A 15,977-nucleotide genomic window follows, 5' to 3' on the forward strand; every position below is an offset into this window, starting at 1 on the left:
AGACTACAGGGGAGACGTAGGCTACACAGAGAATATCGAGGCAGAGGTTATCTATTTTATGCAAGCATTCAGTGATGCATTCTACAAGGAGTATGTATAAGATTAAAGAGAAATTGTGCAAAGAGTAAGAGAGAAATTACCAACAAGTGCACGCCTCAGCAAATCAATTCCTCGCAGCAAATAAAACAAGCATTTGCAATGCAGTGGGTCTCGCATTTGCTCCAGTTGGAGATATTAGCCTAACCGGACTTTTCTTGCCACATAAATTGAAAATGAAAAGTAATACAGTTTTACATAAGCATGCCGATTTAAAGTGCCACACCATGAGCATGAGCGTGAAGGAGCACACAAATGGAAACAGAAGTTCGCTTGCAGTCAAACGTATCAGCAAAAGTGCAATTATCCATGTAACAGGGTCGATGTTATGCAAAGCGCTCGACTACTGCGCAGTGAGATCAAGTTGCGTAGGAAATGAAAAGAAAAAGTAGTCCAGAAGCCATACGGAAAACATGGAGCCTTGTATGTTTTCAGTAGTTTACCGGTGCTCTCGAGGAGGGCTAAACACCGGAAAAGCCATGACGTATGCATGCCTTTCACAAATAAAATCAAGCAAATTTTAAAAGGCAAGTCCCCGAACCAATGAAAGTGATGGTCGTGACATGGGCATGGTTAAAAGCCCACAGAGAGATTACAATAGGGGCTAGAGTGCTTGCGCGCTCGACCTGAAAGAAATGTAAGAAAATGCAATCAGAGAAGCCGCTTGTTGAAGATTTTTAAAATCCATTTGTGTTTAGAATATTGACCACAAAACACACTATTCGAAAATATACATGTTGTACAATTTAATGTAAAACAAGTGCAATACATTAGTGTTTACAAAATAAATTCGACTGGATTTGTGAAGTTATTACTTTGAATATTTCTACACCCATAACAATTCTGTGAATGCTTTGAATATTTGGTCATCCCAGATTGAAAGAAGTGCCAGTATTGTCAATGACTAATCTCCTCATGTAGTTTCAAACTATCTACAGTACTAGGAGGGTTACATTCTGATTCTGTCTAACATATAGTTTTACAAAGCTGAACGTCTTCAATGCAAAGACATAGGAGGCTATCCATAGACTGTGATAAACAATTATAGTCAAAGAAAGATCTAACCTTCATCTGGAAATGATGACAGCACATCACAGCAGACATACACGCTCATCCAGTCTCTGTTACTACCAGAGATTCGTGAACCTGACTAGCTAGATCGTTCGTGAACAACACAACAATTCAATGAATTAACTATCAAAAAGGAATTTAATAGTATAAAAATTGTATTTCCTCGATAAGGCTTTCTTTCACAAGTCAGTACTAACTGTCAAATGTTTACAGTGATCTGAGACTACAGTGTATACATTTATTCTCACATTTGGACACCAATTGAAGTGTTTCACACACTATTACAAAAAATATATACAGCCACATGACAAGACTGGAAGCCTGCATGCCAACACAGTAAGCTGATTTACAATGAAGTTACAGTGAATAGAAGGGCGCAGGGTGGATTCTTTCATAGGCATGAAATCCAATGATATTGGAGTATGGTTTATTCTATGTAAAGAATTTTGTGGTGTTGTATTTTTCACAATTGATGATCTGTGTGAAAAATTCACACTTCTTTTAATTAAAAGGTGATGCACACCATGTCAGAACAACTGGTCAGTGAACACAGACATGGCACGAGACCACAGACACACTATACACAAACGGAAAAGGAAAAAAAAGCTAAGTTGGCATTTATGGTCTGTTTAAAACATGTTTTCCTTAACATCAAATGAACATTGAAAAACGTACTTCAAATATTATTTTTACTTAAAAAAATATTTAGTATATAACTCTACCGAGGAATCTACCCAACGTTACTATCCAAAATGTTTATTCAGATAACATGGTATCTGCAAGTGTGGAACATAAACTAAATACTAATTATTACAGAATAAACAGAAAACTTTGCAAAGTAAAGTGCATTTACTGTTTTGTACTTATGAGCATTTTTAACAATACCTGGCTACATAGCTTTGTAAAATTATGATGTACAGTTTGCAGCGTTCCAATCTGTTTCCTGTATTTCCAACAATAACCAATGATTCCTGTCTGTGCCTACATTTTGTTAGAATATACCACACAAGTATTCTTTCCATTCAGCAGTACAAACCCTTTCTTGTTACCCTCCACATTTTGTTCTGGTGGTTCGTGTAGATCAGTCGGGTTGCCTTCAGTTTTGTTTTTTGGTTCATGTAGTTATTCTGGCTCTTGGTGTTGCAGCCTGAAAGTATGCATTCACCCATACTACACTGCAACAACTAAAAACGAAGGCAAGAAAAAATTGGAAAAAGCACATCCATACTATTATGTATGCTCTGAGAAAATCTCAAGAACCCTCCACTAATCTGTTTATCCAGATTTAACTCCAGAATTTAGGCACAAGATGAGACTGGTGGTACACTAACTGGAGAAAAGAAAATCACATTTTAGTTTCCACAGAAGACTAGCATCACCGGACTCTTAAACCAGTACGCATTCTGATGACCTTTAGCGACAGGGGCCTCCGTCTGCACAAAATCATTTAAACGGTAAATACTTGCTGTAGCAAAAGTTGCCTTTTACCTAAAAATATGTGCTCTTTTATATTTGGACTATGCAGGTGGAAAGAGACAAAAAATGTAATCTCTAGAAAATGTATACACAAATAGTAATACTAATGCAGATGATTAGGATTTAGGCAACTGAACATATAGTTTAAAAATCCCCCTAAAAAATTAAAATATTTCAGTGTTTCTTCAGATTGAGCCAAGGAAAAGACATATCTAAACTTGAAAAAATATATTTTAAAATAAAATGCGCAGCCTTAATGAGCACAAGAAAAAAAGGAAGTCACATAGTTGCTGAAATAAATTGTATGGCAACAATTTTGTTTGAACTTTAGTATTATTGCTTTAGTTTCATAAAACGTAAAGATATTGCACACAAGTCCGCCAAATCCCCTGCATTAATAACTGGAGGCGTGGAATTAAGACAATGAACATGAAATACCCCTGAAAGTTTGTTCGACCAGACACAGGGCACCATGTTTTGTTTGCACCTTTTGGTTGAACGTACATCGAGGAAATCAATGTAAACCAGTGTTAAAAGGTTTGACCCTTGAACTCTGAAAAGTAATGAAATTAAATTGGAAGAGTAGTCAAAAAAATATGTCAGCGCTGGGTAATAACTCTTTTATGGTGAGATTCAAGTTTCTGGAAGGATAAAGAAAGATGTACCAAGTCACTGCAAGGTAAACATGATAAACCCTGAATATCTTCGATTATAATTCAAATTTGATGTTTCGTCCTCTAACTCTTTACTCAAAAAAATGCCATTATAAAGATAGCGACCCAGTTTTCAGGTATGTTCGTCCAAACTGTAATCTTAATTCCAAAAAAGAGAGAACATTCTTTGTTGCCATTCCACTTGCAAATTATATTCAATGTCAGATTAACAAGTACAACACATTCTAAATAGTAAACCTTGTGATCTGATAACTTTCAGGGCAGTGTTGAAATGTGTCTTAGATATTATGAAGATGTGAAGAAACGACTAAAGTTATTTTCCCAAGTACTCCCAACTATTGAGTCTTACAATGTCACGTTAGGGTTATGTTAAAGTTGTTTTGTAAAGTACAAGCACACCAGCGGACGTTTCTTTAACACTGTACTCACAAAGTTGATGTTTTGTTCATGGTTGGAGTGATGGAAGTTGCTAACTGGGAAATAGATATATTTTAATGAACCTTTTGAAAGAGATATGATCATTTGTGGCTTGACACAATATGGGGGTCCCGGGCAAATGTGTACTAAAGTATGAAAAAGCCCTGTTCGGTTCACAGTATTTAAATTAATGTGCAGTGATTAGAAGGCCTGCACCCTAGTTGGGAAAACAGGCAATGCATAATGGTTTCAAGACAATTAAGAGGAAAAATGGAAGCCGGTTAAAGATTGTGAGATCCTGTGGAAACTTGTCTCTTATTTCTCAGGCGCAATGAAAAATGGACAGTCTGGTTTTGAAGAGTCTATGACTGCTAAACAAGGAACTGAATACATCTTAAGTCAATGATGACTGTGTAATCTATAAGTAACATCAAGGGTAAAATGCACTAGACTTTGTGTGAATAAGAGTAATGGAAATGTGCTTCACATAGCGTACAAATTAAGACACATATTGGTCAGCTTGACAATTTAAAAATGAACTTCACCAGTGGTACCATTGTTACTAACTTCCACAGTGATTTAGAAAACATTGTCTTAGGCCTCACATCAGGTCATGAGTGGCAACGACGCAGAGAAAGGTACGCAGTCACGTCGTTGAGTGACGATGTGGTCTGGAACAGGGCTTCTGAGGACTTAAAACACTTGGGTCCAAGGCTGAATGTACCAGGTCTACTAATTCATATTGGATTGTTCAGTAGCATCAGTTATTTACCTGTATGGAGGGAAGAGTCATTGCCGCTCATGACCTGATATGAGGAGTTAATTTCATTTTCCTTTTCTTGCATTCATTCTGTCCTTGAAGATGATATTGAAATAGGAGGGGTGTAGAGGAGGGGTAGAGCGTCCCTGCCACGTTAAATAAACCTAATATATACCAGTGCAAGTTTGCAGAGTATATAAGAGATTCTTGCCTCCCTTGTTTCACCGCTTTGAAGTAATCACATTGTAGTGTGGTCCTGAAGAAGGTGACTGGACTATTAATTCCTTTTACACCGAAGCGTGTGTTGACCAATGCTTGGAGGGATTCCAGCTCACAACAGTGAAGCGGCTACAAATCAAAATTGTTTTTTTCTGTTGTATGATGTTTTGTATGCGTAGAATGGCTGGAATGGGATATGAATGGTGAGTATGAGAGGGAATGGTTTTGTATTTGTAGGAGTGAATTAATTTGAAATTGTATTTAGGGATTTTTTCTTTTGTTTGTTGTCTATTATATGTGGGTTGCTTCATAGTCTGTTTGTAAATAGTTTTACAGAGAAACATATTCAGTGAAATTATGTGAGATATTTTCAGTTTACATGTTATGGATATTGTTGGATCAGGTTATGTTAAAATGAAGTAAATAAATTAGTTTTCATAAATGAGGTTGCTCAAGATATCATTGCCCATTGGGGCTCAGAACTGATAGCATTTGTTTAGGCACATTAGAAGTAAAACAGGTCACGTGGGCCTTTGTTTTTAGTTAGTTTGGGGCGATTATTTGAAAATAACAACTACAACAAATGAATTTAATATTGCTCTAGATGGTATAATAAAATTTAAAGGCTCAATTCATGCACTGATCTCAGGACTCTAAAATATGCTGAAAGCACTGTCTTCAACAAAGAACACCAACTCCCCACTAAATTCTTACATAGGTGGAATGTAAAGAATATGGTCTCCTTTCTATCTGGAAGAAGACTAACATCACAGGTCAATATTGCACATGGGGAGAAGGTTATTTTCATGCACATAAGAGATTGACTATGAATAGTGATCTGTGGTTACATCCGTCCAATTATAAAGACTGATATAGACTCCACACGACATTGATGAGGCTTATTATGTTAATAAACACAGAATCTCAATAATATTGACCCCGAAATTGTAAATGAGAAATGAGATGGATGTGCTAGGTTCAATTTCTTTCTGCACAATTTCCTGAGGCAAAAAAACATCAGCAGAGGCCAGAAAAAATACATGTGCTTTACAGCTCCCTCAAAGTGAGAAGAGCAGATTTTAAATTATATTTTCAGGTTTATTTTACCATAATATGTACTAATCTTTGCTCACTGCAATACTATTGCAAACTAGGGTGTTAAGTCTGCCACATCAAGATCATCTTTCACACAGTCCCATTGACTTTTAGCTTAAAAATATGACATTATCCTCTACCCTAGACACATTTAAATTAGACACATAAATTTCAAGTAAAGTGAACTGTATCCACATCAGCTCAACCACTGAATACATGTCCCAACAGCAAAGTTTATATAAGTTACATAAAACATAATACATTCTTCAAATAATTAGAGGCTCACAATATTAATTTGTGAACCTTCCTAGATCACTAAAAAAAGACATATTAGGAATGCATAGCCATCAGCACCACTGTTCATCTTTTTTCAGCTGATAGCTAGGACAGTCTTGAGGCTTTGGCTACAAATTCTGTTTCACCTGAACGAGGCAACACTGGTCATTAAGGCTTGCAAGTTTGTTTTCGGTTTGGTGGTGAGGCCTGATGGCATTGATCAAAGCATAAGTATGCATTTATGGCTAGCTTCCATCTTCTGGCTCAGTCTTTATGACTGTCTTTTCAGTGATGTTAAAAGCGGAGTGTGGGTAATCTTTTAAAATCCCAAGGCATTCTGCAGAAAGATAAGAAAAAGAACAATTAATCCACTTGTGAGGTTTCAAAATAAATGCCATTGTTCCTGCTGCCCTGTTGGAACGGCTTTTGAAAACATACCCTGGCTCACTGGGCCCAATTCAGATACTGCATTTTGTCATTCGTAAAGCAGTACTACTCACATACTACAAAATGTAATTCACAAGCCAAGATGGAAAACTCAACATCGCATAGCTTAAATGCAGAGATCTCCGCCGCGATCTCTGCACATATAAGTATACTACTTTCTGGTAAATATGGGCAAGGCAGAGGGAGTGGTAAGAAAATGTGGAATAATTACTCAAAAAATAGGTGGGATTTATGGAACTTTACGGAGTTGTGTGGGAGGGAAATGCTAATACAGAACACATGCATGGGAGAGTAAGTCTATTATAATTCACACAATACACTTATAAAGTTACTACAGTCCTAAAAGAGTCATAACAGGCACATATGTAATGCAGTCTAGCCTTGCAGTAAGTTAAGCACCACACATGGCCAATACATGGTACTTTAACAAAAATGTTGTTAATTAAAAAGTATTTAAATTCATTAAATACCTAGTTTTTAATCAGGTTTCCTTAAACGTAAAGGAAAACAAAAATGTTAGTGTGGGTAATTTATTTTACATTTTTGTTTAAAAAATGGTATGTATTTATAAACCAACAGTATTTATATTATTTGATTAATTAACAAACATTTGATTTGATGGGGTAATGAGCTGCAACATTTTAGTGTATTAGTTTAATATGAATAATAAATAATCTTAAATTCATGGGACAGGTTTAGCTGGGGCTGGAGCTGCTAGCTAATATAGTGGAAAGTAGATTTTGGCAACTGGAAATTGGGCAATACCGTTTTCTGTTTCTATTTTAACAAAAACAGTCTATTAGAGGAAATCTCTAGGTGACCATCGGTACATGCTGGAAGGGCACACTGAAAGAGGGGATCATGCTATGTATTGATCACTGCAATTATTAGCAACAACACTATTAATAGCTATTGTTTTAACATTGTGTCTTTCACTGCGGTACTAAGGTTTGGCAGGTAGCAACTATTAAGGTATTGATCCTACTCAATTCAAATGCACTCAATATATGTATCGCATGTAATAACTCTCACCTGAGGATTGAGAGTTTGTCTCACTGCTGGAAAAAAACATGGTCAACTCATTGCATAATTGCTTCCCTAAGTGCTGCTCGCCATCTGACGGAATCTGTTGCAATTGTCTATTGTGATGATTTGTCACCCGCAGGTTCAGTGGCCTTTCACCTAAAAGCAATGTACGAGAAGAAAGTCAGATCACACTATTGACTGCTGTTCTTCAACAATTTTATAAGGTGTCCCATTTGGCCGGCATTTGTTTGTTTGCTAAGTGGTTTCCACGCCCTAGCTGCTGCTGGTTTACTGATTAAAAATTGACAGTTGGCCCTCCATGTAAAAGGGGACAACTCAGCATTTATTTTATTTTTTTAGGACAAATCCTCAAATCATGGGTGGGAAGGAAAGGTTGCTTTGCAAAAATAAAAATAAAAAGGCAATGCCCCTGATACATGGAGGGCATTTTAGAACTTGTCCTGCTCAGGACTATCTTTCTGGCAGTAACAGGCAAGAAAACAGAGAGAGGGTATGGCTAGGCTCCCGCATCACAAAAAGTGCAGACTTCGGCTTATACATAAAGCAAGGAAAGCAGACGGTGAGCGGAAGAGGCAATCACAAACTGTGGCTGTTCCATTATAACCCACCCCAAATGTGCCCATTTTCTTAACACATAGTTTTAAATAAGTAGCATCTATAGGCATTTTGTACACCAACGAACATTAGTGAATTAGTTTGGCCATGATGAGATGGCACCTTCACACGGTACTTTATTTTAATTAAAGCACGCCAATAATATTTATGGCACATTAAATAGTGAGCATGAGTAAATTATGATACCCAGGTGTGCAGTATTTATTGGGTGTGCTGAATATCTAATTTCCAATTTATGAACCCAGGAACTGAGGCATAATATGCAGAGGTAGCATTTGCTGCACTATAATCTTCATGATTTACATCTTTCCCAGTCACTGCCCTCAATAACTGCCATCATTTGCCAGAGAAAAACTGAAGAAGGTGCAGGTACTATCATGTGCAGTAAAAACTGCACCTGCCATAACTACCACATTATTCACAGTTCCAATTTCTTAACAAATTCCTGTTTGTTCAAGGATCACAATTTAGGGCCATATGTACAAACTACAGGAATTGCGATTTCCTAATTGCGATTCTTACCAAATCTCAGTCATAAAATCGCAATTCCCAATGTACAAAATAAAGATTTCCCAAATAGCTATTCCTAAATGGTTCGCACATAGACCTAGCCCATGAATATTAATGAGGTAGGTAGCAATTTGCTACCCATTAGGAATCAATGGCATCAGAGATGTTCAACAGACCACCATCACTGTGACTGCTTTTTAATACACTAACTTTTTTTTATTTTTTTTATGCAGCTCGTTTTTCTTAAATGAAAACAGGATGCATTTAAAAAAAAGGAAATTAAACTTTTGGGGCAGGCTCTGAAACTAAAACTTAAGGCGCAGGCATAGTGGTCTCTACTCCTTAGGAACCTTGATACACATTTAAAGTCTAAGCACAAAAGGAGCACCATAAATTCCCGAATGGCCACAAAAAGTAAACCCAGACAACATCTACCCTGGAAACAGGAGGAGCAGAAATTTTCCTCAAGATATTCTGCAGGACAATGAGGAAAATAATCCCCACCTATGCTTCTTAGCTTCCTTGTTTATATGTGTCTATTGTCTACTACAGATTATATAAATAGTAAAAACATCTTCAAAACTCCCCCTCGCTCCTGCCCCCAATAAACAATAACATCATCCTCCCATAAAAGGTTCTTTGAGAAGCACCAAAAAACTCAATAAAACAGCTTGTCTATATTAAACCTAGGCCCTGCATGGCCTCCCGGTCTGACATACACTCCCTGAGGCTAGCTGGTGGTACGAGCAGCCAAAGGCAAGGACCCGTACTGCGACCAAACCTACGGCGAATGGCTTAAGACTATGATCAGTGGGAGCTGGCCCTCCGTGGCTGATTAAGGGCAGGGCCTGGGAAATATTTTGCATGAATATATTACATGAATTTGACTAAAGGATACATTGCATTTAAAAATATACTGGAGGCTTGCACACGGACTATGTAAATTCTGAACTTGTTCCTCTAAATTGCATTTCCACAATTGCTCTCCTTCAACAGAAACACCTTAAGAAAAAAATAGAACGCTATTTTGCTCAGTATTCAGAACATTACATAGTGACGTTGTTTACCATCTACCACAATATCGAATCAGCCACTAGAACAAAAACAACTATTGTCCGGTACACAATTGAAAATTAACTACAAAGTACTGTTGGCCATGTCGACTTATCTGATATTTTCGACATTGTCAGATTTTATTACAAAAAGGATTACCCCTTCATGTCTTACTGAAACCAACCACTAGACATCATGAATCTTTTAAAAAAATATAATTAGACTTGAGTGACTAGCTTGCTTGAATACCTTGCCCATCTGAAGCGTCGGATGTCTGGCCACTGGGGCTGTGCTCTTCTGAGTTTTGGCCATAGATCCCTGCGGACTGGCGTCTTTCAGAGAACTGAAGCTTCTCCACTACAGAGGCATTCCGAAAAAACTCTATCTGCTTGGACATGAGTTTCTCAAGCTGTGCCTAGGAACAGACAAAAAACTTGTTTATGAGAGTGAACAAACGAAAACTGTGATAAATGATATGTCTAATGTACAAATATATTGGTTTTCCAAAAACAAAATATACCAACAAATAATGCATTTTCTGTCTTATATCTATGAATGGACAGAACTAGTTGGGAAAAGGTGGGTCTTCCACGACAATTATAATGCAAGGGGTATGTCGCTGAGATGCGTCAATATTCAGTGAATCATAACATTTCTATTTTACAGCAAATGTCCATTTAACCGGAACATCTAAGTAAAAAAGGAATCCCACATGTGCGCGCAAATGAGCAAATACCAATTTAATTAAAAACATAAACACCTGTTACACGTTATAATTCTTTCTATATTATTTCTAACAACATCCGTGAGAAATCCACCTTTCTACTGAAGCAGAAGTGGTTTATAAAGATAGGTAGTTTTGCACCTGAAATAGCTTAACACTCTGTCACTCTCGCCCATTGACAATGCCTAAAAAAAACTACCAAATGCATGCATAACATGTTTAATGCAACTGCCCCGTTTATTCAACAGCTTGTCCAAGGATAATATTTGTGCATCTTAATTTCTACTCTGTGTATGTTAGGAAGAAGGAGGCCTGAAATGTATCTATTAAAAGTATTTTGTTTAAATCTGGAAGACACCTCAAAAGCTACAGCGACAAAGATCAACAAACTCGAGGAGCGTTCAGTCAAATAACTTTTTTGTTAAAAGAGCAGGACATTACTGTGACTACCTGCAAATTGTAAGTTTTAACCCAGAAAATTTCTCACCTGGGTGTAGAATTACAATCCAGGAATGCATGGGACTCAAAACGGTCCGTTCACACTTGAGGCAGAACTTATGCAATGGTAAAAAACACAAACTATTGCCCGGTCTAACCAGTAGATGGCACAATTCTCCTTAGCATGCAAAGATATTTATTACACAGTTATGCTTCCGACGTTTAATTATGTTCTGTATAATAGTTGTTGAAAGTAGGAATCTCGAAGAGCAATACTTCTACTCTAGACGTTAGTTGCAGTTTTAACATCTGAGAATAGATGTATGTTTCTGTCTCGCAAGGCCTGGCCATGGGAATATCCAAAGCTGGGAGAATGGACGGGGTTGGGATACTATGGCCACATCAACGAAATAAATCATGACTGAAACTTTACTCAAAAACTATTCAACAGGCCACAGCTGCCTCCTGCAGAGTGCACGGAACAATTATTGTGGTTCTCGGCAACGTCCAGGCTGTTCCTAGTTTATAATTTTTCACAAAGTAGAATTCAGTTGAATCCGTAGGAGTCAGTCATTCTATCACACCCTGGGTGTCAGGCTCAGCTCTTCCCTGATTGGTGTGTTCCCTTGCCGAGGTTCACTCTTACTATGCTGTCCCTACTGGCACTTTCAGGGAGCCATTGATGGGGAACTTGATTCCTTAAATCTCTAGGTTGCTGCAGCTCTCTGCCTCAGTAACGACCTGGTCCTTCACTCTTGATCCAACCCGCACCCTTCCAGCGCCATTAAAATGTACACAGAAAGTGAAGGAAGCATCTCACTGCTGCACTTGCCATTCAAATGAATCACACTGCAAATATACACAACATAAGAGGGGCGTGAATTAGGGTGGGCGCAATGGTTGGAAAATAAAGTCAAGTGCGACTGCTTCCACCAATGAAATATAACTTGCTCCTGTACCACAGACATTATCTACCCAAAAGAGGCTGCCTGGGAAAGGAGCCATGATGTACCTTTATATATGAACACTCACTGGCCCAGACGACATCCTCCACCATCCACGACATTTTAAAAGGATGCATCAAAAAAGAAAACAAGAGCAAATGCATTTGCTAGAGTACTAACATGTAGTAACAAAAGGAATACAATTCTGGCCAACAAGGGCTGACTTGGTTGATATTAGGATACGTGTTAAATTTTGTGTGCAATTTTACATTTATTTTTTTGCACTTTTTATTGCTTTATAGATTGCAGTGGTGAAAGTTATGCCATAAAATTAAAATATAAAAGAAACTGAAACGATGTATTCGTCAAACCTCACTGAATAATGAAGTGCTCGGGAAATAAACATTGTTTATATTTTTACTTTGTGTTCTGATTTTGTATTCTGTGTAAATAAAATGACTTGACATGAGATGTCTTTGGATGCTGCGGTTTTTATTTCTGTTTGAGGTGCACAGGGTTTATTAAAGGTTGCTAGAGGGTGTTAGGTCATATGGGAAGAGATAAAGTAATGTAGTTTCTCATGTGCTCTTCCATCACAACACAAAACTACTTCTGCCCACCTCTCCAAAAGAACATTTATATAGAGTACCTACTGTCTCATCTACTAGGAAGAAAAATTAGCCTATTAAAATGTCTCAGTGTCAGCCTAACTATTCTCACCTATTATAGGCCTGGAATTAATTATTATTTCAGATCCGATCCTGGACTATCAGCCTTGACGGTGGTGAACAGGTGCATGTTCACATTTTTTGAACGTTGACATTTATGCATTATCTTTATTTCTGCAGTCTATATTTTTCACAATTTGTTTTAAGGGGGTCTCTATTTTCTACGTCGTATTTTCATATAGCACAAGAAAACATTTTACGAACTACCGAGAAACTTTAAAGAATTGGTTTTGTGCAATTAGGAGATCGTGGGATTTCAGCCGGTGCAGGCGCAATATTGCAGTCTCCTTTACCGTCAACTGGGACAATGAAAGGGAATGCACGACATATATATATATATACATATATATAACTGCTATCTGCTCAATCGCAGACATGCAGTTGGCTCAAACTCATTTGCATCTTGTAACGTTTCAAAACTATAACATGATTGGGGCATATAAAACAAACACATTGTTTTAAAAATGCAAATCCAGGCTGAAGTGTAACTTTACTTAAACAGATTGTTAATAATTATTGTTTTCTGGTGTAAATAAAATGCTGTCACGCACTTGTTTGCAAGAACCGGAAAGTAAGAAGACCACCGGGGACATAGAAGCATCAGACAGCTCGGTGCTACTCTAGGTGGGTAGAGTTGCAAGGTAATAAAGCCTATCAGTTGCAGATATTTATACCAACAAAGACATGGCAAGGCAGAAGAGGTAATGGCTGCGTGGGTTCAGCAAAGCTTTGATTTTTCATTGAATTATTAAAGGTGACCTAAAATACAGAATCTATGATTTTGCTATAAGTCAGGCAGGCGTCCACAGTGCTTGCAAACAGATCACAGCATAACGACTCCCATAAAATGCTGGCAGGCTCCATAAACAAGAAGCAAGTGCGGAGAGATCAGTAAATTCTCATGACCGAAAAAATGGCGGATGGGGGGGGAGGAGGAGGCGGCGTGGGGGGAAGGGTTTGGATACGAGGTTAAGAAAAAACATAGACTGACACTAAATCCAAGTTCATATTTATTGTAGATTAGTAAAATTTGTAATATACATAAACTGATTTCATTGTAAAATGGAAAACAAAAATACAAAAAATAAAAACACGAAAGACCACTGATTAGAGCAAAAACTAGAAGTGATTTAAACATGGGGAAAAATACCTGTCGGGAGACAAATCAATTAGCCTATTTCTAATTATCATAGTTATGAACTAAGTTCACAATATTCGGCATACTAAACAGCCTTTGTTGAGTCTAGTGATGTGTCAAATAAAAAAAAACGACAAAACAGCTAACAAGCTGTTCATCGACCCATTCAAAGCACCGCTGCAACACTGCACCTTTTTATGGTCCTTACAGAAAGGCGAAGGAAGCAAAATGTTAACCTTTCTTGCTTAGGAGGGTGCAAATGCAAATTCTGTGGGCTTTTGAGTCTAATTTTGCTCTGCAATCTACAGCATCTGCAGCAACATTACTCAGCGACTCTCCACCCGTCTTTCAATGCGGCAGTCGGGAGGAGCTGAAAGCGAAACTGCATATCTTTAGTTCAAGGGCTACTTTTTAAAGGATTTTGAAGTTAGAGCTGTAGGATTAAGCTGCAAAAGGAGTTGGCCAAAATGCAATCCCTTTTCAATTTCAGTACGTGTTTTATATTCTTCCTCTTTTCTTCTCGATTTAAACACAGTATATTCAAATTTTTGACTTCAGTCATTTCTACATATGCTAAAGTTCTATCAAGATTTTTTTAATCATGCCGCCTCACCCTGTATGCACCTGATGTCTGTTCTCAGAAGGTAACGGTGTCGCATCTGGTTAGTGCCTGGGTGGGAGACAACAGATAAATATTTATGTTCTGGAATTCCCCCCCCCCCCTGAACATGAGTTGATGATCTGAGGTGTATCATCTTTGCTTTCCAGTTCACTACTACACCGCATTTAAGTTCCGCTGCAAATAAGTAGCCTAATATGGGAATTGAGACTCAACCAATTTGACTTTATGAATATATTACACAGAAGAAGCAGACGGCCATAGAAAACCGCACCTGACCCAAAAATCCAAGATAAGTAATTTTTCAACCATCAGATATTACTTTTGTGTGTACTCACTCCTGGCACATGCTGCCAAGGTGCCACCCCTGAAACAGGGGATACAAATGCAAAATCAATTGGAGAGGTGCACCACGTCAAAATAACAGTCCAAACGTTCCATATGCATACGAATTTGTTGAAATTTCTCTTTATTTCCTTTTCTTAAAATCATTTCGTCCTGTATATGGGGTTTCTTCAGGGCAAAGTAATTCATTTAGTTTGCAATCCGTTAAGTCTTCTCCTATATGATCGCACCCCACATCAAGCAATAGCTGTGTGGTAGGTGCCAGACTGTATGCCCGATATTAGCACTCCCATTGGTGCTGGAAGCCACGGACATCCATCTCCCTCTTTTTCCGTTCAGCTAGAAATCAGAAAAAGAGGCAATTTGACAATATGCTCGTGTCATACTCGGAAAAGATGTGTAATGCTACAGTGAGCTATGCAGGGACTGTTACGGTTCTTTTGCCTAAAACACACTGTCTATTGTTAACTTTTTGGAAAACTATTTTTTTAAATGCATAGATTTACATTTTTTTTGTTTGCATGTAACAGGCCTCAAAGCACAGTCACTGTTAACAGGCAGACCAGTAGGAAGGAAGACAACGGGAGCCCCAACAGAAGTCTGGATTTATATCTGCTTTCAGTAGATAATGGATGTGAGTACCAATGAAAAAGGCGTACTTCTACTTGACCAAGGAAATGGAGAGTTTGTTGTGGGTGCCCGGCCTTAGGTTTCTAATTGGCCAGCATTAAACCAAGAGACAGCAAGGGTAGGAAGATGCCTGTTCATGGGGTGCGCCAGGAACTAGGTTAAACGTTTTTGTATCAAGCCCTTTGTTTAATTACGAGACACCAGAGAGACTTGAGAATATGGGAAAAGATGCGGTTATTACTTTTGAGGTCAAGAATAAGACGCGCCGCACAGATGTACGGTCTTTGGAAATGCTCTTTAAAAAGGCCACATATTGTTTTTCTGAAATCAATTCTAGAGGTCACCACGGCTGACCAGTCGGCTTCGGCAGCATTTGTGCTTGTGACCTGCCTATGGAAAAGACAACCAGACAGCAGGAACAGAAAAAGTGAAGGGAATGACACTGTTATACTGAAACAGTCTGAACTCTTCAATACAACTTAATTTTCTTGTGGGAAACTTTCCTGCAAATTGTAGGGAGGAGTGTAGAACATAAGTAGAACTTTAGGTTCACCGGCAAACTCTGGTATTCTGCCCCGACTAAGAACGTGAGTATCCAAATCTATTTTGCCCCATCGTGGTCCCTCCATTTCAGAGTGCAGCTTAAGTTGTGATT

At 38.1% G+C, this 15,977-nt stretch overlaps 1 protein-coding gene across 1 annotated transcript in view; it reads right to left on the reverse strand.

Annotated features, from left to right (window-relative positions):
• Window positions 1–817: 817 nt before the first annotated feature.
• NAB1 (NGFI-A binding protein 1) overlaps window positions 818–15,977 on the reverse strand; it is a 69,599-nt gene continuing 54,439 nt past the window's right edge. The window contains exons 6-8 of the mRNA XM_069225889.1: window positions 10,006–10,171; window positions 7,564–7,713; window positions 818–6,421 (exon numbers count right to left, since the gene is read on the reverse strand). Coding sequence (XP_069081990.1) covers window positions 6,330–6,421; window positions 7,564–7,713; window positions 10,006–10,171 — 408 coding nt within the window. The 3' untranslated portion in view covers window positions 818–6,329. The remainder of the gene's footprint in view (window positions 6,422–7,563; window positions 7,714–10,005; window positions 10,172–15,977) is intronic.

This window comes from Pleurodeles waltl, chromosome 3_1, assembly GCF_031143425.1.
Source record: "Pleurodeles waltl isolate 20211129_DDA chromosome 3_1, aPleWal1.hap1.20221129, whole genome shotgun sequence".
Lineage (NCBI taxonomy): Eukaryota > Metazoa > Chordata > Amphibia > Caudata > Salamandridae > Pleurodeles > Pleurodeles waltl.